General features: G+C 42.2%; 1 protein-coding gene across 1 annotated transcript in view; it reads right to left on the reverse strand.

The window, feature by feature from the left end:
* Positions 1-18,591, reverse strand: part of SORCS3 (sortilin related VPS10 domain containing receptor 3) — a 307,446-nt gene that overhangs the window by 19,036 nt on the left and 269,819 nt on the right. Inside the window, exons 15-19 of the mRNA XM_068949693.1 lie at positions 17,669-17,786; positions 15,963-16,096; positions 11,609-11,722; positions 9,970-10,141; positions 3,341-3,527 (exon numbers count right to left, since the gene is read on the reverse strand). Of these exons, the coding sequence (XP_068805794.1) occupies positions 3,341-3,527; positions 9,970-10,141; positions 11,609-11,722; positions 15,963-16,096; positions 17,669-17,786 (725 nt within the window). The remainder of the gene's footprint in view (positions 1-3,340; positions 3,528-9,969; positions 10,142-11,608; positions 11,723-15,962; positions 16,097-17,668; positions 17,787-18,591) is intronic.

Genomic DNA, 18,591 nt, shown 5'->3' on the forward strand with positions numbered 1-18,591 from the left:
TCAGTCAATAAGCAGGAGAGAAAGATAACATTAATAAAAAAGATCACCCATTCTTTATCATTCTTAATTCTAGGGAAGGCAGAAGCGCACATTTTCCACAGCGCTGATCTCAGACAGGGTCAGTACTGGGTTTAGAAGACAGAGAGATTTTTTAAATGCAGTTTGAAGGCTATGAACTGGCTATGCATTGGACAGGACAAGCTGCTCTTGAGAGCTTGAGGGACAGGAGGCAAGAAAGCATTTCCTTGAAAATATATCCACTGACCACCAAAATTTGTGGGCAAATTTTAGCCAAGGTGGCTAAAATCTGATGACGCGTGAAGTATTGATTAAATACACACTGATTTTTTCTCCTCGGGAGGTCTTCAGAGCAAAGATTTTTGATGCTGGGCAAGAATGTTCCCTTGGCATCTTTCTGACTTGGGCCATACCTTGAGAATTCTTTGGGGGGGAGGGGGGGAAACAATTATACTTGCCCAAATTTTATTTTCCGTGACACTTTATTGTAGCCCATTGCAGCTTTCATTAGCAAAACGGCAGGAACTACTGGAAGATGTGTGTAATGGCATGCCAAAGCATTTAACATAGAGATAGTGATAGGGTTGTTTCACAAAGACTTTAAAAAAGAACAACAAAAAGCGTCAATGTAAAATTACATCTAATAGAAGCATCCAGAACTAGACCAGAGTATTAAGTCCAGTCCAGAATTAAGAAGCCATTTCCTCTCCAGAAAAAAATAGATGGAAAAAATACCGATATTTTTTCGTTTAAAGCTCTTCCTTCCATCTGCATTTTTTTTCTCCTCTTCTTGTTTCATATTTTTGCTGCTACTGAATTTTAGCTGGTAACTGCTGCACATTAGACAAACTATGTTGCTGATCCTTTTTGGTTGGTACATTTAAAAACACAGCAAACCGATAGGCTTTCACGGTGAGAAGAAAAGGATGAAATAAGAAAGAAGGGAGATATTTTTTAGAGAAGACGTTAATTCTGGCAAGCACAAGATTTGCTGATTTAAACTGAGATGATATTATTATGTTACCTCTCAGCTCTTCAAGTATGAAATGGGAACATCAGTCACTCCTCCACCTACTCGAACTACAAGAACTTTGGAAAGCAAGAGCTGTTCTTTTACCATCAGAACGTGCAGCTCCTAGCATAGTGGGACTCTGTTCTTGGTTTTGGCCCCTTGAAATTAATTCTTCTTCCTCCCTTTCAAAAGGGGTCTCTACCAGCAAGCGATTCCTGAAATTTGCCCATGATAATACTCTGGGTTCCCAAGAATAGAAAAGTTCCCACAAAGATTTTCCGATAGTGTACATAAGCGAAAACGAAAATATCTTCACCTCCCTTAACTGAGGGGATGAGCAGCTTGACAGGAGAGTCCAGAAGGGTAAAAAGATTTCTGACCACTGCTAAAGCTTAAGGGGAGGGAATAATTGTTGCTTGAGGCCAAGGAGCATCTTTCTCCTTTCTTTCAGTACCGTCTTCCAGCACCAGACAGGTGCTATAATAAGGGTAATTTAAATAGCAGTAGAAACAGTATGACTTTGCTAATACCAAATATGTAGCATCTGTACCAAACCTCCTATAACTCACTGAAAATCTCTCCTAGTGTGAAAGGTATAGAATCCACTTCCGGCTGGATATCCCACCTTGCTGAGAAGATGCAGTTACATAATGAAGGAGAGGCTGTATTTCCTGTGTCAGACATGAAGAGAAGCGTCTAATTTTCAGATTACAAGAAAGTGTAGGAGGTCCATGCTGTACATCACACGGTGAGGAAGAGCTTGTAGTGCAGATCAGAACTACAAGGAGAGGTGTCAGGTAGTAACTGATCCTTCTTGTTTGTACATGGGGTGATACTCCCAAAAGATGGAGGGGAGCTCTGTCATGTGGAGTTGGCAGACCATTAAACTGTCCTTGACACTCCCGACCGGGTGGCCAGAAACTGGTTCACCATGAGGTATTCTGTCTGTACATTGACCTTCAAGGTGAAACCTCCTGTTTTGACCGGCAGATCCAAATATAATACAAGCGTAGCACTGAGATATTTTTTAATTCTCATTGTTGGTGCGAATGCATGTGAAATGCCTGGAAAATATTTCTCTTGATATAATAAGCTGGCCACCCAAGAAGGCTATAAAAGTCAAAGGAGACATCCGAGAGGTTGAGGTAGAAGAGGGCAGTGGCACAACAAGGCCAAGCAACTGCCACTCTTTCCATTTTGCTCTAAAGTCCTCACTATGAAACAGCTGCTCCTATGAGAAATTTAAATAATCCATACAAAGTTGGTTGTTATTACCACATAACCACTACTTTTGCCAGCTAATGGCCCAAGATGAAGGCAAAAACAATTAATGCTCTAATAACGTGTTGTTAAATGCAGCCATGATTGACTTTGAGGGAATTATGAGCACGGTAAAAGCTTCAAGGAACATTTATTCCTTCACATAGGGAGCTTGAAATTAGAAAGAAAAACGTTCTTGTGTTTTGGAAATTTCTGACTTGCTTCCTTCCTGTGGAAAAGATCAAGTAAAAGGCAGACAGAAGAGAAGGCATACTGATCGGCTAAGGGGAAAGATGGACATGGTCTATGAACACTGTTGAGAGCACAACCTACAAGGTGCATCCAAACACAGATGGAGCCCAGGAGACCTAGCAGTCTGAAAGCAGGACAAAGATCCAGGATCTTCCAGGTTTTATCCTAGGTTTCACACTCTCTGCTGTTTCCTGTGGCTTTGAGAACGTCCCTTGGGGGCTCTACATTTGAGTCTGTTTATGTGCAAGTGGAGAGAAATTGCATTCACCTATCAAATGGAGGAGAAAGTCAGGAGAGCACATCAAATACATGAAACATGAAAAGTAGTACATTAGTCCTCAGTACATTCATATCCCAGGAAATATGCTCATTATTATGCTTTTGCCATAGGTAATCAGCACCAAAGCCTCCCCAAATCCTGAATCAGTGACTCAAAACTTGGTAGATTAGTTGAACCTCTTCGTTATTAGTAATACATTGAAAACACGCATTTGGACTTTGTTTCTTATGCTGCTTGGTCCCTGACACTTTTCAGAAAGCTTAAGAAACATTTTCAAGCTTTTCTCTGTAGCTGGGAAGGCTGTAAATATACTGGTGTGGAAAGGAATTTTCTCCTCAATACATTCAATAAAATCTACCTAGAAAGATAGAAGGGTGCCTAAAAAGTCCGAGCCTTTGGAAGAGTGTGAGTTGCATAGGTAGGTGAGGTTGCATGATTTCCTAGGCTCCACTGAAGTTGCAGGGATTTTCAGTGGGGTCAGCATTCACCCACGGAGTCTAGCAGCTGGAAGTACTTACAGACCACATGCAGGAAGAGAACAGCGGTGTCAGACCCCAGGCTGTTTTCTGCATATGCTGTCACTTGAAAGATTCCAGCAGTCTTATAAACATGTCGAATGCCATCCTCAACAGGACTGAAATTAGCATAGGATACCGCAATGCCATCTCCAAAATCGAGCTGAATGTTTGTCCTCTGGAGATCACCCTGCAACAGAGAAGTTTGGATTAGGAAACTGGGCTGATAAGAGTGATTTGAATTACCCTCCATGCCACTGCTCAGCTCCGTTTCATTAGCATGGGCACAAACTCAGAGGTTTACCAAAAAAAGCCTAGCTTTGTTCTGTCAGTCCCTACCAGGGACAGACTCAAATCAACATCAGGTTAATTATATACTAGCAGCGCTTAGAACAGCTGAACGTTTACAGCTGTAAGGAGATGCTATTCTCCCATCTTGGGTTCAGTGATTCTGGCGGGACAGAGTGCCAAGGATATACCAAGGGGACCACATTTGAATCATCTGGTGCAAGACATGGTTGGTGGTTATGTGTCAGCGAAGTGGCCAGGTCTTTGCACAGCCAACTGCTGAATGGGTGATGTCCCTCAAATGGGTGATGTCCACGCAGTCCATGGCACTGCATTCATGGCAGGCTAAATGTCTACTTGAGATGAATTGCAAGGTGCATATGGGATCATTAGGGACACTCTGGAGACAGAACAATTGTTGATGTGGCCCTCTAAGATGTTTCAAAGAAACTGCACCCAGTTATTGAGACTCTTTACCATTTAGCTAGTTTTCCAGGCTTCCTGAATAGTTGGTGGAAAGAGAGCGACACCTGCACAGACCAATATATCCCACCCTAAGACAAAATGTCTGCGACAGGTGACATGAATTATCCTCTGCAAGTGTCTATCTCCCTACCCTGATAATAGAGAGAGTCTAGATGACTAGTTTCAGCCAGACATGTAACTTTTGGACAGCTGAATTTATGTGGGTTGAGTCCCACACCAAGGACTGACAGCATTCATCTAATGCCAGTCAAGATAGAGATAGGGAGTAGATGACGAGAAAAATCTCTTCTAGGATTACTCTCAACGACAGCTATTACATGAAGGACAGAACACCAGACAAGATTCCAGAACTGCAGGTATTGTCTAGAGGCAGCAACTGCATTGTTTTAATTTAAATTATGCTTTAAATCACTGTAGTTGAACAGGAGGAGTGTCTGTTATTTCAGTTCCTGGGAGCCTTATTTTATACTTATCCCCAGATGACTAAACTGACTAGCTGACTAAATGTAACAAAAAACAAGTCTAATTTAAACAGAACTAAAGCCCACTGTAATGATTGCACTAAACTGAACTAAAATTACATATCAGATACATCTCTTTAGCTTTCTGCATACATACGAGCTGTATTGCCCCAACCCTTTTGCTTTCATGAAAAGGACTCCACTGTATTCAGTATGGGTGAAGGAGGTACCACCGCATTTTGGAGATGCTCCCAGCACAAAACAGAAACCAATCCCAAGCTGTGCTGAGAGTGAGAGTGGGATTCCAGTGTAAAAATAATCTCTGCTCCTAACTGTAACTATCAGTTTTTATTTTTATATGGAAAATGTTGCAGTACTTCAGGTTCACCTCATAAACACCATTTGCTGTAAGTGCACGGAGTCAGGATGAAAGCTAATGTGCATTTCCAGTATTAAGGAAGGGAAACGGCCATGTAACTCATAACCAGTTCTAATTTCCAACCCTTTCGTAACCAACTCTAACTCTGCAGCCTGCTGCCTCTAGTGAGTTCACTGCAAAAGATCACTGAACTCACAGAATTCACTAAAACCTCTCATCCAGTTATTGTACAAAATAAAGCACGGCTTCCTACAAGAACTATGCAGATGAGACAAAGGGAAAAAACTGTTGGGGGACTACCACACATGTGACAGTCCCTGTAAGTTTTAGGAGTGACAGATCCAGCTTCCCCCCTGAGCACTGGTTCCCAAATTTACCTGTGTGGTTAAACACTTGTTGGTTTGTAGCTTAAATTCTGACAGTGAACACCACCGCCATAAAAGATTTTTTGTATGGTCTGAGCACATTCATATGTAGCACGAACCCATTTCATATCACAACTTATCATCATCCCAGGACAATTAGGAGAAAGACAGAATACTGGCTGGATCATAGGAGGAAAAAGGTCCTTGAATCAAGATTAAATAGCTCACAGACTGTTCTAACCCAAATGACCAGCAACTGATACCAAAGGTGGCATCACATGACAAAGGCTCTGGCAGAGACAGAGACATCCATGAGAGGCCGGGGTCCTAGTTCTTGCCTCCCACTGACTCCAAATTCATGGGAGCTGCTGTCTCACTGGCAATTGGCATCAGCCTGCTTAAAGAGCAATGGTTGTACTGACACAAAAAGATGGTGTGTTTTGATACTTTTCCCAGGTCTGAGATAGACACCTGATCTGTATCTTCAGAAACCTCGAAACACATACAGCACGCCAGGTTCCCATTGTGGACAACCAGAACCACAGGATGCCCCATACACTGCATCTACCTTACAGAGTATATCTACATTAATAAATCAGTGTGTAGGAGGGGTACATATCAGATGTGAATTTGCCTTGAGTATATATTTTTGAGTCTTCAGGTACACACTCATGTAATCAAGATCATTCCGTGTAGTTTTTGCAAGATGGATATTTGGTGAGAAGTGTTATCCCTCTCTTTCCCATTCCACAAGAGCCAGGGGACTTTTGCTATTTGACTTTATTAGGGCTCCATTTTCACCTCTGTCCTATTGGGACATTAAAAATACAGCAGAAACCAAAAATAAAACATAGAGGACTAGAGCGAAAGTGACACTAAAACCCGTATGTAATACTGAGTAGCCAACAAAATCTTTCTGACCGAGTTTTTTGAGTCACTGCAGAACTCCCTAGCAGGGACAAAATTACACTCTTGGGATACGGAATTATCTGATAGAAACGCTCCTACAGCTTGTTAAATCCTTCAGAACTACTTCTCAAGGGAATGTATCAAGACCACAAGCTCATCTCACGTGGAAGACACTGAGCAGAAGATAAAAATTTGATCCGCGCTGGATTCATCACTGCTGACCTTGGGTTGAAATATCTTGCACCCATCATGGCAGCTCCTCTCTCATGCCTTACAATTTTATATTTCCTCCTTGCTTCCACAGTCTGATTCTATTTGAAATGGAAGGTTTGAAGTAAAGAAGCAGGAATAGACTTCTCATGGCTAAGCAGAAGTAGATGATTTTTCCACCCAGTTACAAAAGTTGGGTCTTCAATGCAAAGCCAGCCCATCATACTAATCCTCTTTTTTCCTCTCCTTTCCTACCTCTGTATCTAGGAAATAAAGTATTAAAGGAAGTGTGCTAGCCCCATACATGATGTCAGGCATTGAACAATGAAGTGGAGGCATTTCAAATGGATAAAAATCATTGCTCTCCATTTATATTCAAGAGGCGCATTTTATTGCTTTAAGCCTGTAAACCATGAAAAGAGAATGAATTAAGCGCTATCACAAAGTTTGGAGCTCGGGCTTGTTCTTTGAATCATCACTACTTGCCTTCTCAGCTCATTTGCAGTTACCACCCTGTTATTGAGCTTTATCATCACCGTGTAATTACTGAAAGAGGGAAGCTGTGAAATGGTATAAACAGAAGACAAGGGGCCAGAACAGTTCAGTAACTGGTGCTTCCACATAAACAATCATTTAGGCCTGAGGGGAAATTTATGCACCCTTCAGAGGGGAGCTGGGGCTGACAAGGAATGGTCAGGTGCAGAGAGAGGCACAGGTCTGGTTAAGAACACAGTTCCATACAACAACATTTTAGACAATTTATTATTTCTGTGCTTAAGCACAAACTGAGATTAAAAAAAAAAAGTAAAAGGGATTCTTATTTCTTCATGCTTCTTTATACATACATACACAGTCCAAGTCAAAGCCCAGCCCCGTATTTCTAAAAATATAACAAAATCATCAGTCACTTTGCATTCTTCTGCTCATTGACATTGCCATGCATGTATTCTGAATTACCATTGTGGACAATTCTACTAAAGCTAAACCTGTAAATCCTGAGAAGATCAGTTTTCCATGAACTATGATATAGTCATTTATCACTGGACAGCATAAAGTCCAATCACTTGTACTGATATATTGAGGGTGTATTATTTAGATGGTAGGAAGTAACCAATCACTAACTACAAAGTTACTGATCAGGATAGGAGTCTGGGGTAGCACAGAGGCTGAAGAGAGGCTACAGATTTATCCATCAGAGGGCTTGTCAGACTACAGTTCAGCTCAGAAGGTGAGTGTAGACATAGGTACAATAAAAAGTAGCAAGAAAGAGACTGCGTAGAGAAAGCAGAGGGAAGAAGGAATTAATCTGCATGAGAGGAGGGTATGTAACAATTAAGGCTTCTTGGGAAATGATTTTCTCCATCTATCAGAAAATATTTTGATGAAAATTCATATGTTTTCCTGATTTTGCCTTCAAACATTCGCAGGTTCACACTGAAAGACTGGAATATTTTTGCCACAAATCTCTCTCTCTTTTTTTTTCTCTTAAAATTGCTTTTCTTTTAAGAAATAAACTCAGCACAAAATTCTCTGTGGAATATGCTGTTCACCAATGAAGATATTTACTTAAAAATCCTTTTCCCTCAGAAAAGAATGCTGCAATGAGATGGCTTTCTAACTATCCTTATTTTTGGACACAGGACGTAGAGCCAAAGATCTTCACCTATTTATTCAGCTGCCTCTTCAAACTCTGAAGTCGTGTAAAGGCTTGTAAAGACTCTACTCTTCAGCTACCTTGACTGCTACCTTATTCCCCATCTGTTTATCATTCCTTGTATGCAGCAGTTCCACTTGAGTTCCCTAATAAATTACTACTAGATTCCTAATTTTTAGATTATGTCTGTTCTTTTCTGAACTCCCACTCACTAGTGTCTATACAAATCGTCTTACCATGTTAAGTCTGCAGAATATAAAAGAATCAGCCAGGTAGGCAAGAAATCCCCTTTGTGTAAAAGCAGAGGATGTGTGAACCTCTGAAGAAGTACGCAAAGAGGCCCTGTCAGATTAGAGTGGTCCTGATGAACCATTTAATTTCTGTAGAAGATTTTAAATTAATAGAAGTATGTCTGTTTAAAAAAAAAAAATACGGTTTTATTAGAAAAACTTTTCTGAGGCAATATGCCCAGACTTACACCAGCTTCTTGTGTTCTTGCAGGTCTAAGTTGCCAATAGAGGCTACACTGGGACTGGGAGGGGAAGGGGCAATCTACAGTTGCACTGTTTCTAACACGATTTCCCTGGAGATCAGCTACTGGTTGCTGTCAGAGGCAGGATACTGAAGAAACAGGCCTCTAGTCTGTCTGATATTGTTGTTCCTATGTTCATAACTGTGACCTGTCTGGCTCTATCCCAAAAAAGAAGTATATGGAACAGAGCAGAAGACAAAATCCACTTGTGGTTCTCCAATACCACCTCACTGCCTGGCTGCCTATCCTGAGACATCCAAAGATGCTTGAAGTAAGGTTGTGAATTGGCCCTTCTGTTTAGTCACAGAACAGATGTAACACAAGCCATGGTAGGAAAAATACTGTCTTTTCTACTCTGAACTTGAGCCGCCCTTAACCTCTTCCTGTGGGTAGTCAGCAGCTGGTACGTCTCTGCGCTAGAAAAGCCAGCAGAGGAATTGTGGTAGCTGCAAACACAGCAAGGATTTTTCTGGTGTAGTCACACATGCCTTTGGCACCAAACCACAGACCAGCAGAGGCAAAAAGTCATTGGAGGACCCCTTCTGTCAGCCCATAAGACTTATCAAGTGCCTTAGCTATGCAGCCCACCACTGGGCCACAGACCTTGGTGGCACAGGCTGCACCATACACGCTGCTACAGTCACTAGGGACTTAGATGGCAGTGTTAGCCAAGGAGAGGGATATCTGACTCAGAGAAACCACCAGAAGTGTCTAAATATTTTGATGCTTCAGTCACCAGCTCAGCCTGATATCATTTATCCTAATGCTAGCTACAGAGGGAATCTGGCAACATTATAAATAAAACAGATCCTGACTGGGGAGTTCAGAGGTGCCCTGGGAAGGTCCAGTTCCTACTGTAAAGGAACAACATTTGAGCCTTTCTCATTGCTCCCTACGAGTCTGAAAATGTTCCTCAGCCCTCATAAACTTTCCCAACAAGGCTTCAGCTAAGACAGTGCAGGAGCTTTGCATCCCAGAAACTAAGAAACGTTAAGCACAGAGACACCATCTCTGCTTCAGAAGCTCTCAAAGCTACAGCTTGCTGGAGGTGGAAAGAGCTTGATGTGGAAATATATTCTTGCCCAGCTTTCCTATCCTTCTTCAGCATCAGCTTCCTCATGATAGAAAAGATAACTAGCCAAATACAACTTTGGTCTGACCCAATACGATTGTCCATAAATTCTGTGTACAGCCTACTGCCCTGAGTCCTACTCCTAAGTCTCAGAAGTGTTCAGCATTTTGTGATCGCCACCTGACCGCTATTTTCCTCTCTTTGGCCTGACAGCTAAAGGAAAAAGGGTGCAAGTCCTGCCATGCTGCAAAACGTTCTCTGAGCCCAGTGACACACCTCTTCCATGAGGATGATGAACGTGGCATTGTGCCCCTGCTCCGCGACCAATTTTCCATCATCGGTGAGGATGTGCAGTCCCTGAGGTGCTTTTCCAGGGCATTTCTCCATCTTAGCCATGTATTTCTCTCGCAAGCCATCTGTGCAGTTGTTAGATACAATCCTTCGGTACCTGGGAAGTGGTAACAAAAGGAAGGCTCAGGAGAGTGGTGGAAAAGTCTCTTTCTTTTGTTTTTCCATACTAATGTAGGTTTTTTTTTTCCCACAGACTAACTGCCTGCACAATTCCTTCACTGAGAAGGAGAATTAAAGAAACTTAATGCTTTATTAAACTAGCGAAAATCAAACAAATCACAATCCAACCTTCTCCAGACTCTCAGTGGCACCACTGAGAACAGACGCACATTGTGGAGGTGAATTACTCTCTGCTGCTAAAAGCCAGAGAGCTCCCCCGAACTCCTGGTGCCTGCAGGATTGCCCCTTGCATCCCAGCTTTTTATTATGCTTTTTATTACATTCTGTACGCCTGTATTCTGCTAGAAAACACTTGGAATGATCTGGCAAGGGCTTTGTCTCCTCCAATTTTAAAATGATTCAAGGAATGGGTTTTTCTCCTGGCTCTGCTTGGAAGCAAAGAAATTAGCTAATTTGCAAGGCACCTGGCAACTCACCGTGTTGTTCAGCGGGATTAACGCCTACTAGTAATTTCCCACTAGTCACACAGGATGGAATAAGACCCAGAACCCAGCTATTTTCTTCTTGCTCTCTGTCAAGAAGGCTACAGGCAGTCATACTGGCCAGGGCTCCTGCAATCATATCCCATATTCATAGCAATCTTTCAGTTGAAAGGGTGTCTCTGAGGTAAAGTGACTCCAGACTCACAGCAGCCCCACTTTCTTCATCCACCTTCATCAACCAGCCACAAACAACCCTGTTATAACAAACCAGCATGCAGACCCATGACTCAGAAGCAGCCCTACAAAGTCTACAGAGCACACAGCATCTGGGAAGGACTATGACAGTTCCACACTAGCATGTGCAACCAACATTTCAGAGAAACCCCACCATAATGGAACAGCATTTGCAGAACAACACTACCATAATAAACCAACACTTGCCATCTGTTCTGGACGAAACCACGAGAAACCAGCATGTGTAACTTCCCTGAAAACTCAAGGCTCTGTATACACAAAGTGAAAATGACAGGGGAAAATTTTTTTTATGAGGACAAAAACTGCACATTTGAGCCTCCCCAGAAGCTGTTATAAATAAATGCTGTAAGATGGGAAAAGGTTCAATGAAAAATGATGTGAAATACCTTGAGCCTGTCCTTTTAAATGTTCAGACGTTGCTCAGATAGACCTTCTTGATTCGTATTTTAATTTTGCAGCAAAGGAGAGCTCCAAGTCTGGGCTCCAGGGATCATACATCACTTGATAGCAATACAATATCTACCTGTCACTTATGTTAATGTGCTTCTCCCTGTCTCTAAGGAATGAGACAATGTTCCATACGGATGCTGCTGCAAATATTACCTCACAAATAAGACTGGAAAACAGTGAGGCGGGATGCAGAGAACAAGGACCATCTAGGTTCTCTTGTCTACTACAAGGTCACCAAAAATACTAAGCTCACTTACCCAGTACTGTTCAAGTAGCTTTGACCAATGCTGCAACCCTTGGACAGGGAGGACGGGTTGAACCAGAAGGCTGGGACACACTGGTTGTTGCTGTGCCTTTCATAGCCATAGTCACTATGGAGACAATAAATAACAAGTGCATCCTGGTACCCATTCACTAAAGTTAGCTCAGAATTTTAGGTGACATTTTTGTTCCCCAATGTGTTTGCTGGTGGCGCTTGGCTGCACGACGGAACGGCATGGATTAGGCTCATCCAGCGATAAAGTACTTGATTAGTTTGAGGGGCAGGAACATTTTCTTGGAAGATAAGCAACACCTGACAACACCAAGACCACTAACCTTGCAAAACACTGGCAGATTTGTGCTTCTTTTGCTAACAAAATAGAGACAGGGGTTCAGAAAGAAATATAATTCTTTTTTATTAATCTATAATAATTTCATTTCCTGTGTTCTCTCAATTTGGTTTTTGCGGTCTTTGCTTTCAGAACATACCAGACTAATTCCAAGGTGACACTTTTTCCTAAGAAAGTAGTTAGGAATGTAAAACACTAGGAGTACTTCTGAACAACTAGCCAAGGTATACACATTAACGGCCTCCCTATTCTGACCGAGCTATGACTGGCCAGCAATAAAAACACAGCTGATGCTTTTCTCACAGTAAAACAACAAGCCAGCTTGGTAGTCTAAGGACTACATGATATTGTGTCATGTGGGGAAGATTCACAGTACTGCTGCTTTCTGGGACCACCAAAGAGTGGAAGCACACAGAGCTTCATGATTTTTATAGCTGCCCTTGGGTGCTAACACAATGATGAAGCAACAGGATTAATCCAAAGCTTTCCACAAGTTTTAATAAGCTCTGAATTAGGCTCTTATGCATATCCCGTATTGGCCGGCTGAATTCAAGGGAGGAATAAGAAGGGATGCTGGATTTTTGCCTAAAGCAAGTTAACAAATGCCAATGCATGGAACCTCTGTGGAAACACAGACATCACAGAAGCAACTGCATTGAAAGCTCTCTGTGCCCTTTAAGATACTCTGAGTTTTATCTTTCACCCCTTCAGAATCTGAATTGCCAACAGAATTTTCCAGAGAGAGCTTTGGTAAGACAAAATTGTGCTGTGTCCCCAGTGACCCAGGCTGCTACTGTTACATTTTTGGAGGGCAAAAATCCTGCTACCTTAAAAGGTTCAGAGAGTCCCTAACGCTCTTTCTCTCAACATTCAGTTTAACCATTCTCAGTGGGTCCAACCTGCACAGTCAAAAATGCCTAGCAGTGACTTGGTAATTAAAAATATTCAGGAGCAGCTGTACTTTGCCCCAAAGAAGAAAAGAGCTGCATAAATATTTAATAAAATTAAAGACAACATTGCTGTATGCCCTCAAGGTTCTGTGCTTGTTCATTAACTTCTGGTAAATGTATATTAAAACCTCACATGCTGCCCACCTTCTTTCTCACAAGCCCCAGGGTTTGCACAAGTTAAGGAAATAATCAAGTCCAGCTGCTGCTCTGTCTTTCTTAGGAAAGCTATCTTGACAAGAGTAAATAAAGGAGGAGGAGGAGGGACAAGAAAGATCAGTGAGCATTTTAATAACACTTCTGAGTTCCTTCTGCCATTGTCTCTGTCAAAAAAAGGCCAGAGTTTGCTTTCTGAAATGACTGTGAGGGCTGGTATGAGTCACCTCTGCTGTTGACTTGTGGGGTCCGGGATCATTCAGATCAGCATTATATCTAACAAGGAACACATACCACTGCAACGTGAGAAAGGCAGATGGGGGCAAAAGGCTCTGGGATTATATCAGAGGAAGTGTAGTCCTCAGCTTGCACTGGAGGGCTCCTACAATCATTTGTCTGTCTGCCCATTTCTTGAACGGCAGGTGTGATTGAAGCTACCAGTATGGGATGCTCTGTGATCAGAAAAAGCCCCCAAACCTGCTTATTGGAAGCCCAGTGATGGTCTTTTGGGACCTGCTGGCCAGTGTGCTCAGCTGCTGGCCATGGAACAAGCCATGAAGTTGGTTTCATCCAAGTGCGCTAAAGGCAGAAAGTCTGCTTGGCCCAGAAGGTGCCCTCAGTCACGCATTTGTACTTACAGGACCCCAGCTGCCACCCCTCCTCCTTTCTCTGACTCTGCACTGGACCCACTCAGCTCACACACAAGAGATAGACCAGTCAAAATTTCAAAGGACAACTGGAAATTGTGTGAGCCCAGCTTGAAATGGCTCAGTGGACATCTTTCCATTTCAAAAGGACCAAGTGAAAGGGTAGGAGCTGCCTCTCCGACTGTATATACCTACAATAGAGGTGTATCTACATGAGCTCCTGGTCCAGACCCTTCTTTTAGTTAGCAGACAGAAAAGGTCCCTGTCAGCACTGCTCCTCCTCATGTAGACATACAAAAAGAGGCAGATGAATCATGTGCTAGAATAACCTGTAACTTGCCACTGACTAAAGAACTGTCTCACAGTTTAGACATCGGAAGTCAGAGCAGATAAGGGTACCCTCCCTCCTTGAAAATCAGCTTATTTCAACATAACTCAAGCCTGGCACTCTATTTCCAGCATTACCAGTGGTTTATTCAAACTATTATTGCCCCACACCTTCACCTAGTCAGTCCTGCAAAATAGCATCAAAACCCATCCTTAAATTGAAGCTGGTTCTCTCTGATGCTCCATCATTAGCCATAATAATTTTGCAATTGGAACCCAGTTAACAATTCTGTTGGCACTGCAGAGTCTGAAACAAAAACTAGTTTGCTGTCCTGTAATTGTATTTCCTTTGAAGGGCTTTCTCTCATTTTAGTTGGAAAGTTAAGCAAAAATGATACTCAGTGTTTGCAAGGAGCAGGTCTAGTGATTGAAAAGGTGCATTTTGATGCAGTCAGTTTTCAAGGAAGAACAGTACTTTAGGCCAATTTAGCTACTGTAGTTTTCCACTTAAGGCTTAGAAGAGACCACAGGCTGGACTGTGAAATGAGAAAGCTGGTGAGGTAGAAAGTGGCAAAGAAACGAGTAAATTCAAAAGCATCTCTGGAGAAAGGTGCTTGTTCAGCTCAGAGGCACGCCAACGCTAAGGGCAGTTACTGCAGGGCAGGAAAGTTTGTTCATCTTGCAAGTCCTCAGGATGAGAACAAAAAGGACAGATTTCATGAGTCAAGCTAAGGAGTCTCAGATGTAATTTTGGCATTAAGAACAAATTAAACATTCATCCAGATAAGATGAAAATCTCTGCTCTATATCCCTGAATCTCTCTTAGAGTCAAACTACTTGAATATTCAAGAAAACTACTGAAGATCTACTTATTTATCTAATTTTGCAGTACTTCATTGTGTCCATGTTCTGAAAAGAAGTGTGAGTCTCAGCTGGCCTAGGTCCAAATAAGTGTGTTAATCTCAGACCTCACACCACTTTAGGAAAGAATCAAATATAAGTGAAGTGATTTGTGAAATCACACTGATATGGCATTGGCTGATGATCCCAAGAACCTACTACAAAAACAAAAGCTGATCTGTCCTTAGGTTATTTTCAACCTTATTTAAATGAGATTCTGATTACTGAAGTTCAAACATCACAACTATTGACAGTCTTAGTTTTTTCAGGTGTCACCTATCACAGGTCCCCCGTAAGAATTCTTTGCGCAGAGATCCTGGACAGTTCTGCATTCCCAGAACTCCTGTCCCTGAGTGTAAGAGCAGTATCAAACAGTGGTTCACTCCCCTTCTGTTTTCTTTTTAAGCTGCTTCCCAAAGTGACCTTAAAACAGTTTGGAAATGATGATCCCATTAAGCTAGAAACATCAATATTTATGCAAAACAAGTAGCTACATCAGACACGGGTGGGCTGCATAGTTACGTCACAGAAGCAGTTTCAGTGCCTTTCGCAACAAAACAGTGCTAGAAAGCAACAAATGGCTCCCAGGAATTCAAATAAATTACAGAAAGAAAAAAAGTACATGTTTTGCTGGCTTGCTCCCTAGGTACTCAATGACCTTGGAAGTGAAGAAAGAGAAATTCCTTCTTCCTCTTGTAAGGGAGGACCAAAGAGAAGAGCCTTGGCTGTCACTCTTCTAAAATGATGGACAAAAAAAGATCAATTAACAATTGCAATTTCCTGCTTTTGAATTCCAGGCTTGGATTTCCCAAGGAGATTAACAGATATCCCCCACAGATGAAGGGGACACTTCCCTCACATGACAGGTACGTGGAGCACACCTGTGCTGTATGGTCCAGTCATAGCCAGGAAGCTGCATAAGACCCAGTTTCCCTGTAGGGCTTTCTGCCTGGGCAGGTAACTCAGCTGCTGCTAAAGCCACAAGAGCAGTCCCTGCAATAGTTACCAGAGTCACATACTCACCACTCAAAGTCTCCTTGGCCACAGACACATGGTTCAGACACTACAGTTCGGGAGTAGTCCCGACTTAGGGAACACTGGGCTCCAGGCTTGCGTTTTTTATAGATCTTCCTCTCTCCCATGACACAAGGCTCCCCCTTCAGCAGCCAAAGAGAAACAGGAGAAAGAAAAACAGAGAGTTGCAGCGGCAGCTTGGCCCTAAACAGTCCATGTTGTCCAAAGACACAAAAGGCAATTAAAGCGTCCAATTACCACTGGAAGATTTGGGAGTCCAGCTCGCTTTTGTGGCTTTGCAAACTTCTCCTTAAACACAGTTCAATCACATCTCCTATCACCAGAGCAACACTGTTAAAGCCATCTTGGGAGGAGCTGAGCGCAGCATGTTCACTAATGAATAGGGATGCTAGCCACCACATACCCAAAGTGCCAAGGAGCCCAAACTATCACAGGCACCTGGTTATGCTATGTTTCATAGCATATGCTATGCTATATTCACTAATATATCTAGTCCTAAGAATTATCCTCAAAAGACAATGTGGACATATCCCAGGATTTCTTCCACGTGTCAGATGTCATCCACTATGGGAAGAACTGCCCAAGCCTGAAACGCAAAACTGGGAAGGTCCTAGGTGTAGAACCCAGGAGTCCTAGCTTTCCTTTTCTTTCTCCAGTATACCTGGCATTGTTATAGCCCTCAGATAGCTTTGATGGTGTTTCATGCTGGGCTTTTTGCACACAAAGTTTTCCAAGAGCACTACTGGAAGTAGCTAAACCAAAAGAAACATTTGACATTTAGGCAAATTGCTACAAATAGAATTTTTTCTGAGGTGCAAATAACTTGTCTGCGTAAAGGTAAGAAAAAAAAGACAACGTCTAATTGAAATACTTCTGTTTCTCGTTACTACTGATTCTCAAGACGGCTGCCTGATTTCTCACAAGTCCTCCCTTTTCTTTCATTTAAAGAATTTTCATTTATTCTCTTCTATGACTTCAGCCATCTGATACATCCTTGCCCAATTAATGCTGTTTTCTAATTCACAGATTTCATTCAGTAAAGTCACAGCGCCGATAGTTCTGGCTACAGTTCAATGTACCTGCAGGGAGTGGGACATCATACCGGTAGCCAGTAACCCATAAGCAATCTGCAGAGGTACCAAGCTCCAGGACCTAAATGTATTCAGCATGAAAATAAGCTGGGTCTATGAAAGGGAAAGCGTGTATTCTTGAACAAAATGTAATACTTTAGTCTTCTTAGGCATCTTTTATTCAAAGGCTCTCCAGAGTTTTACAGATACCTGCAGGATGTATAAATGTTTTTATTTTGTTTTTTGAGCAGGGAAAATAGACGCAGAGTGAAAGAAAATTATTTCCCTGAGTCACTGACAGAGCTACAAAGAGTTCAATATCTCCTACAATTCAATCACAGGGTGAGGCTTTACATTGCCCTGAGCTCTGAGGGTGAAAATATCCAGTTGGTGCAATGGAATATTTTTATACAAAGAGAAGTTAACAGTCTCCCTAATTTGCCTGAAGAAGACTGACTCTTATGTTTTTTCACGCATATGCTTTAGGGGAAACACAGCATCAAGAGCTTAGAACAGCAGCTTGATGGATGCCAAAAACCCAAAAGCCAATAAGTATGCGCCAACCTGGCAACAAAGAGCATGGGAAAAGGAGGTCTCCATCCCCTTCCTACACGGTGGGAGTACCTGATTATGCAGGTGCCAGGTTTGGTAGTCGTCTTTGTTACACCTCCGGCTGAAGATAGACTTGTAGTCCACCTTGACCAGTTGCCATTCCGAACGGAGACTGAAGTGGCCAAAAACTCTAAGCATCGGAGAGGAAAAAGAAAGAAACAAAGTCATCCAGGGATATGTTTCTATTAGGCAAATCATTTCTCATGAATCTCAACTGCAGAAACCAACACACAGTCTTAGAGCTTGATGCAGGAAAATGTTACTCAGTCATGACATTTTGTTTCCCATTTCCTCTTATATCCTAAGATTGTCTAGCCCTTTCCTGACCTCCTCTACCGTCTGTGCTGGAAGGTCTTCCATGCCTCCAGCACCTAGCACAACAGGCCCCGAGTCTAATAGGGGAAGCTAGGTATCGCTCAGGACAATAAATAACCATTCTAGAAAGTAATGTGGCTAATGCCAAGAGACCTATTCAGATGAATAAAGCCATGTATGGGTTTGGTTGTCTCAAAATGAGCTTATCTGGCTCAGTTTCTTTAGTGTTGAGCTGTCTAGTTGCACAAACTTTCAACCTCATGAATTGTAAAAGAAGCGCCTGACTTAATATAATCGGGATATAGGTAGTAAGCGAGTAATCTGCAAAGACAGCAGCCTCCCATCTAACTGGTGTAAGCAGACTGGAATGAGTAGGAGCGGGATTATAAACAATCTTATGAACATTTCTTAATTCCTTTGAGTAGCTCACTCATCAGCAGCAATCACTGATCAGACTCCATTATTCAAGTAATAAGCTGATTTTCAGGATGAAAAAGCTGTATTTTCCCAAGCAACTTCTGGACAACATGAGATCCATGCTGAGTAATACAGTACAAAGGAGAGGCTGGAGCTGGTTGAAAAATAGGATAAGAGAGACTCAAGATGTAATCTGAGACTGA

This window comes from Struthio camelus, chromosome 7, assembly GCF_040807025.1.
Source record: "Struthio camelus isolate bStrCam1 chromosome 7, bStrCam1.hap1, whole genome shotgun sequence".
Taxonomy (NCBI): Eukaryota; Metazoa; Chordata; class Aves; order Struthioniformes; family Struthionidae; genus Struthio; species Struthio camelus.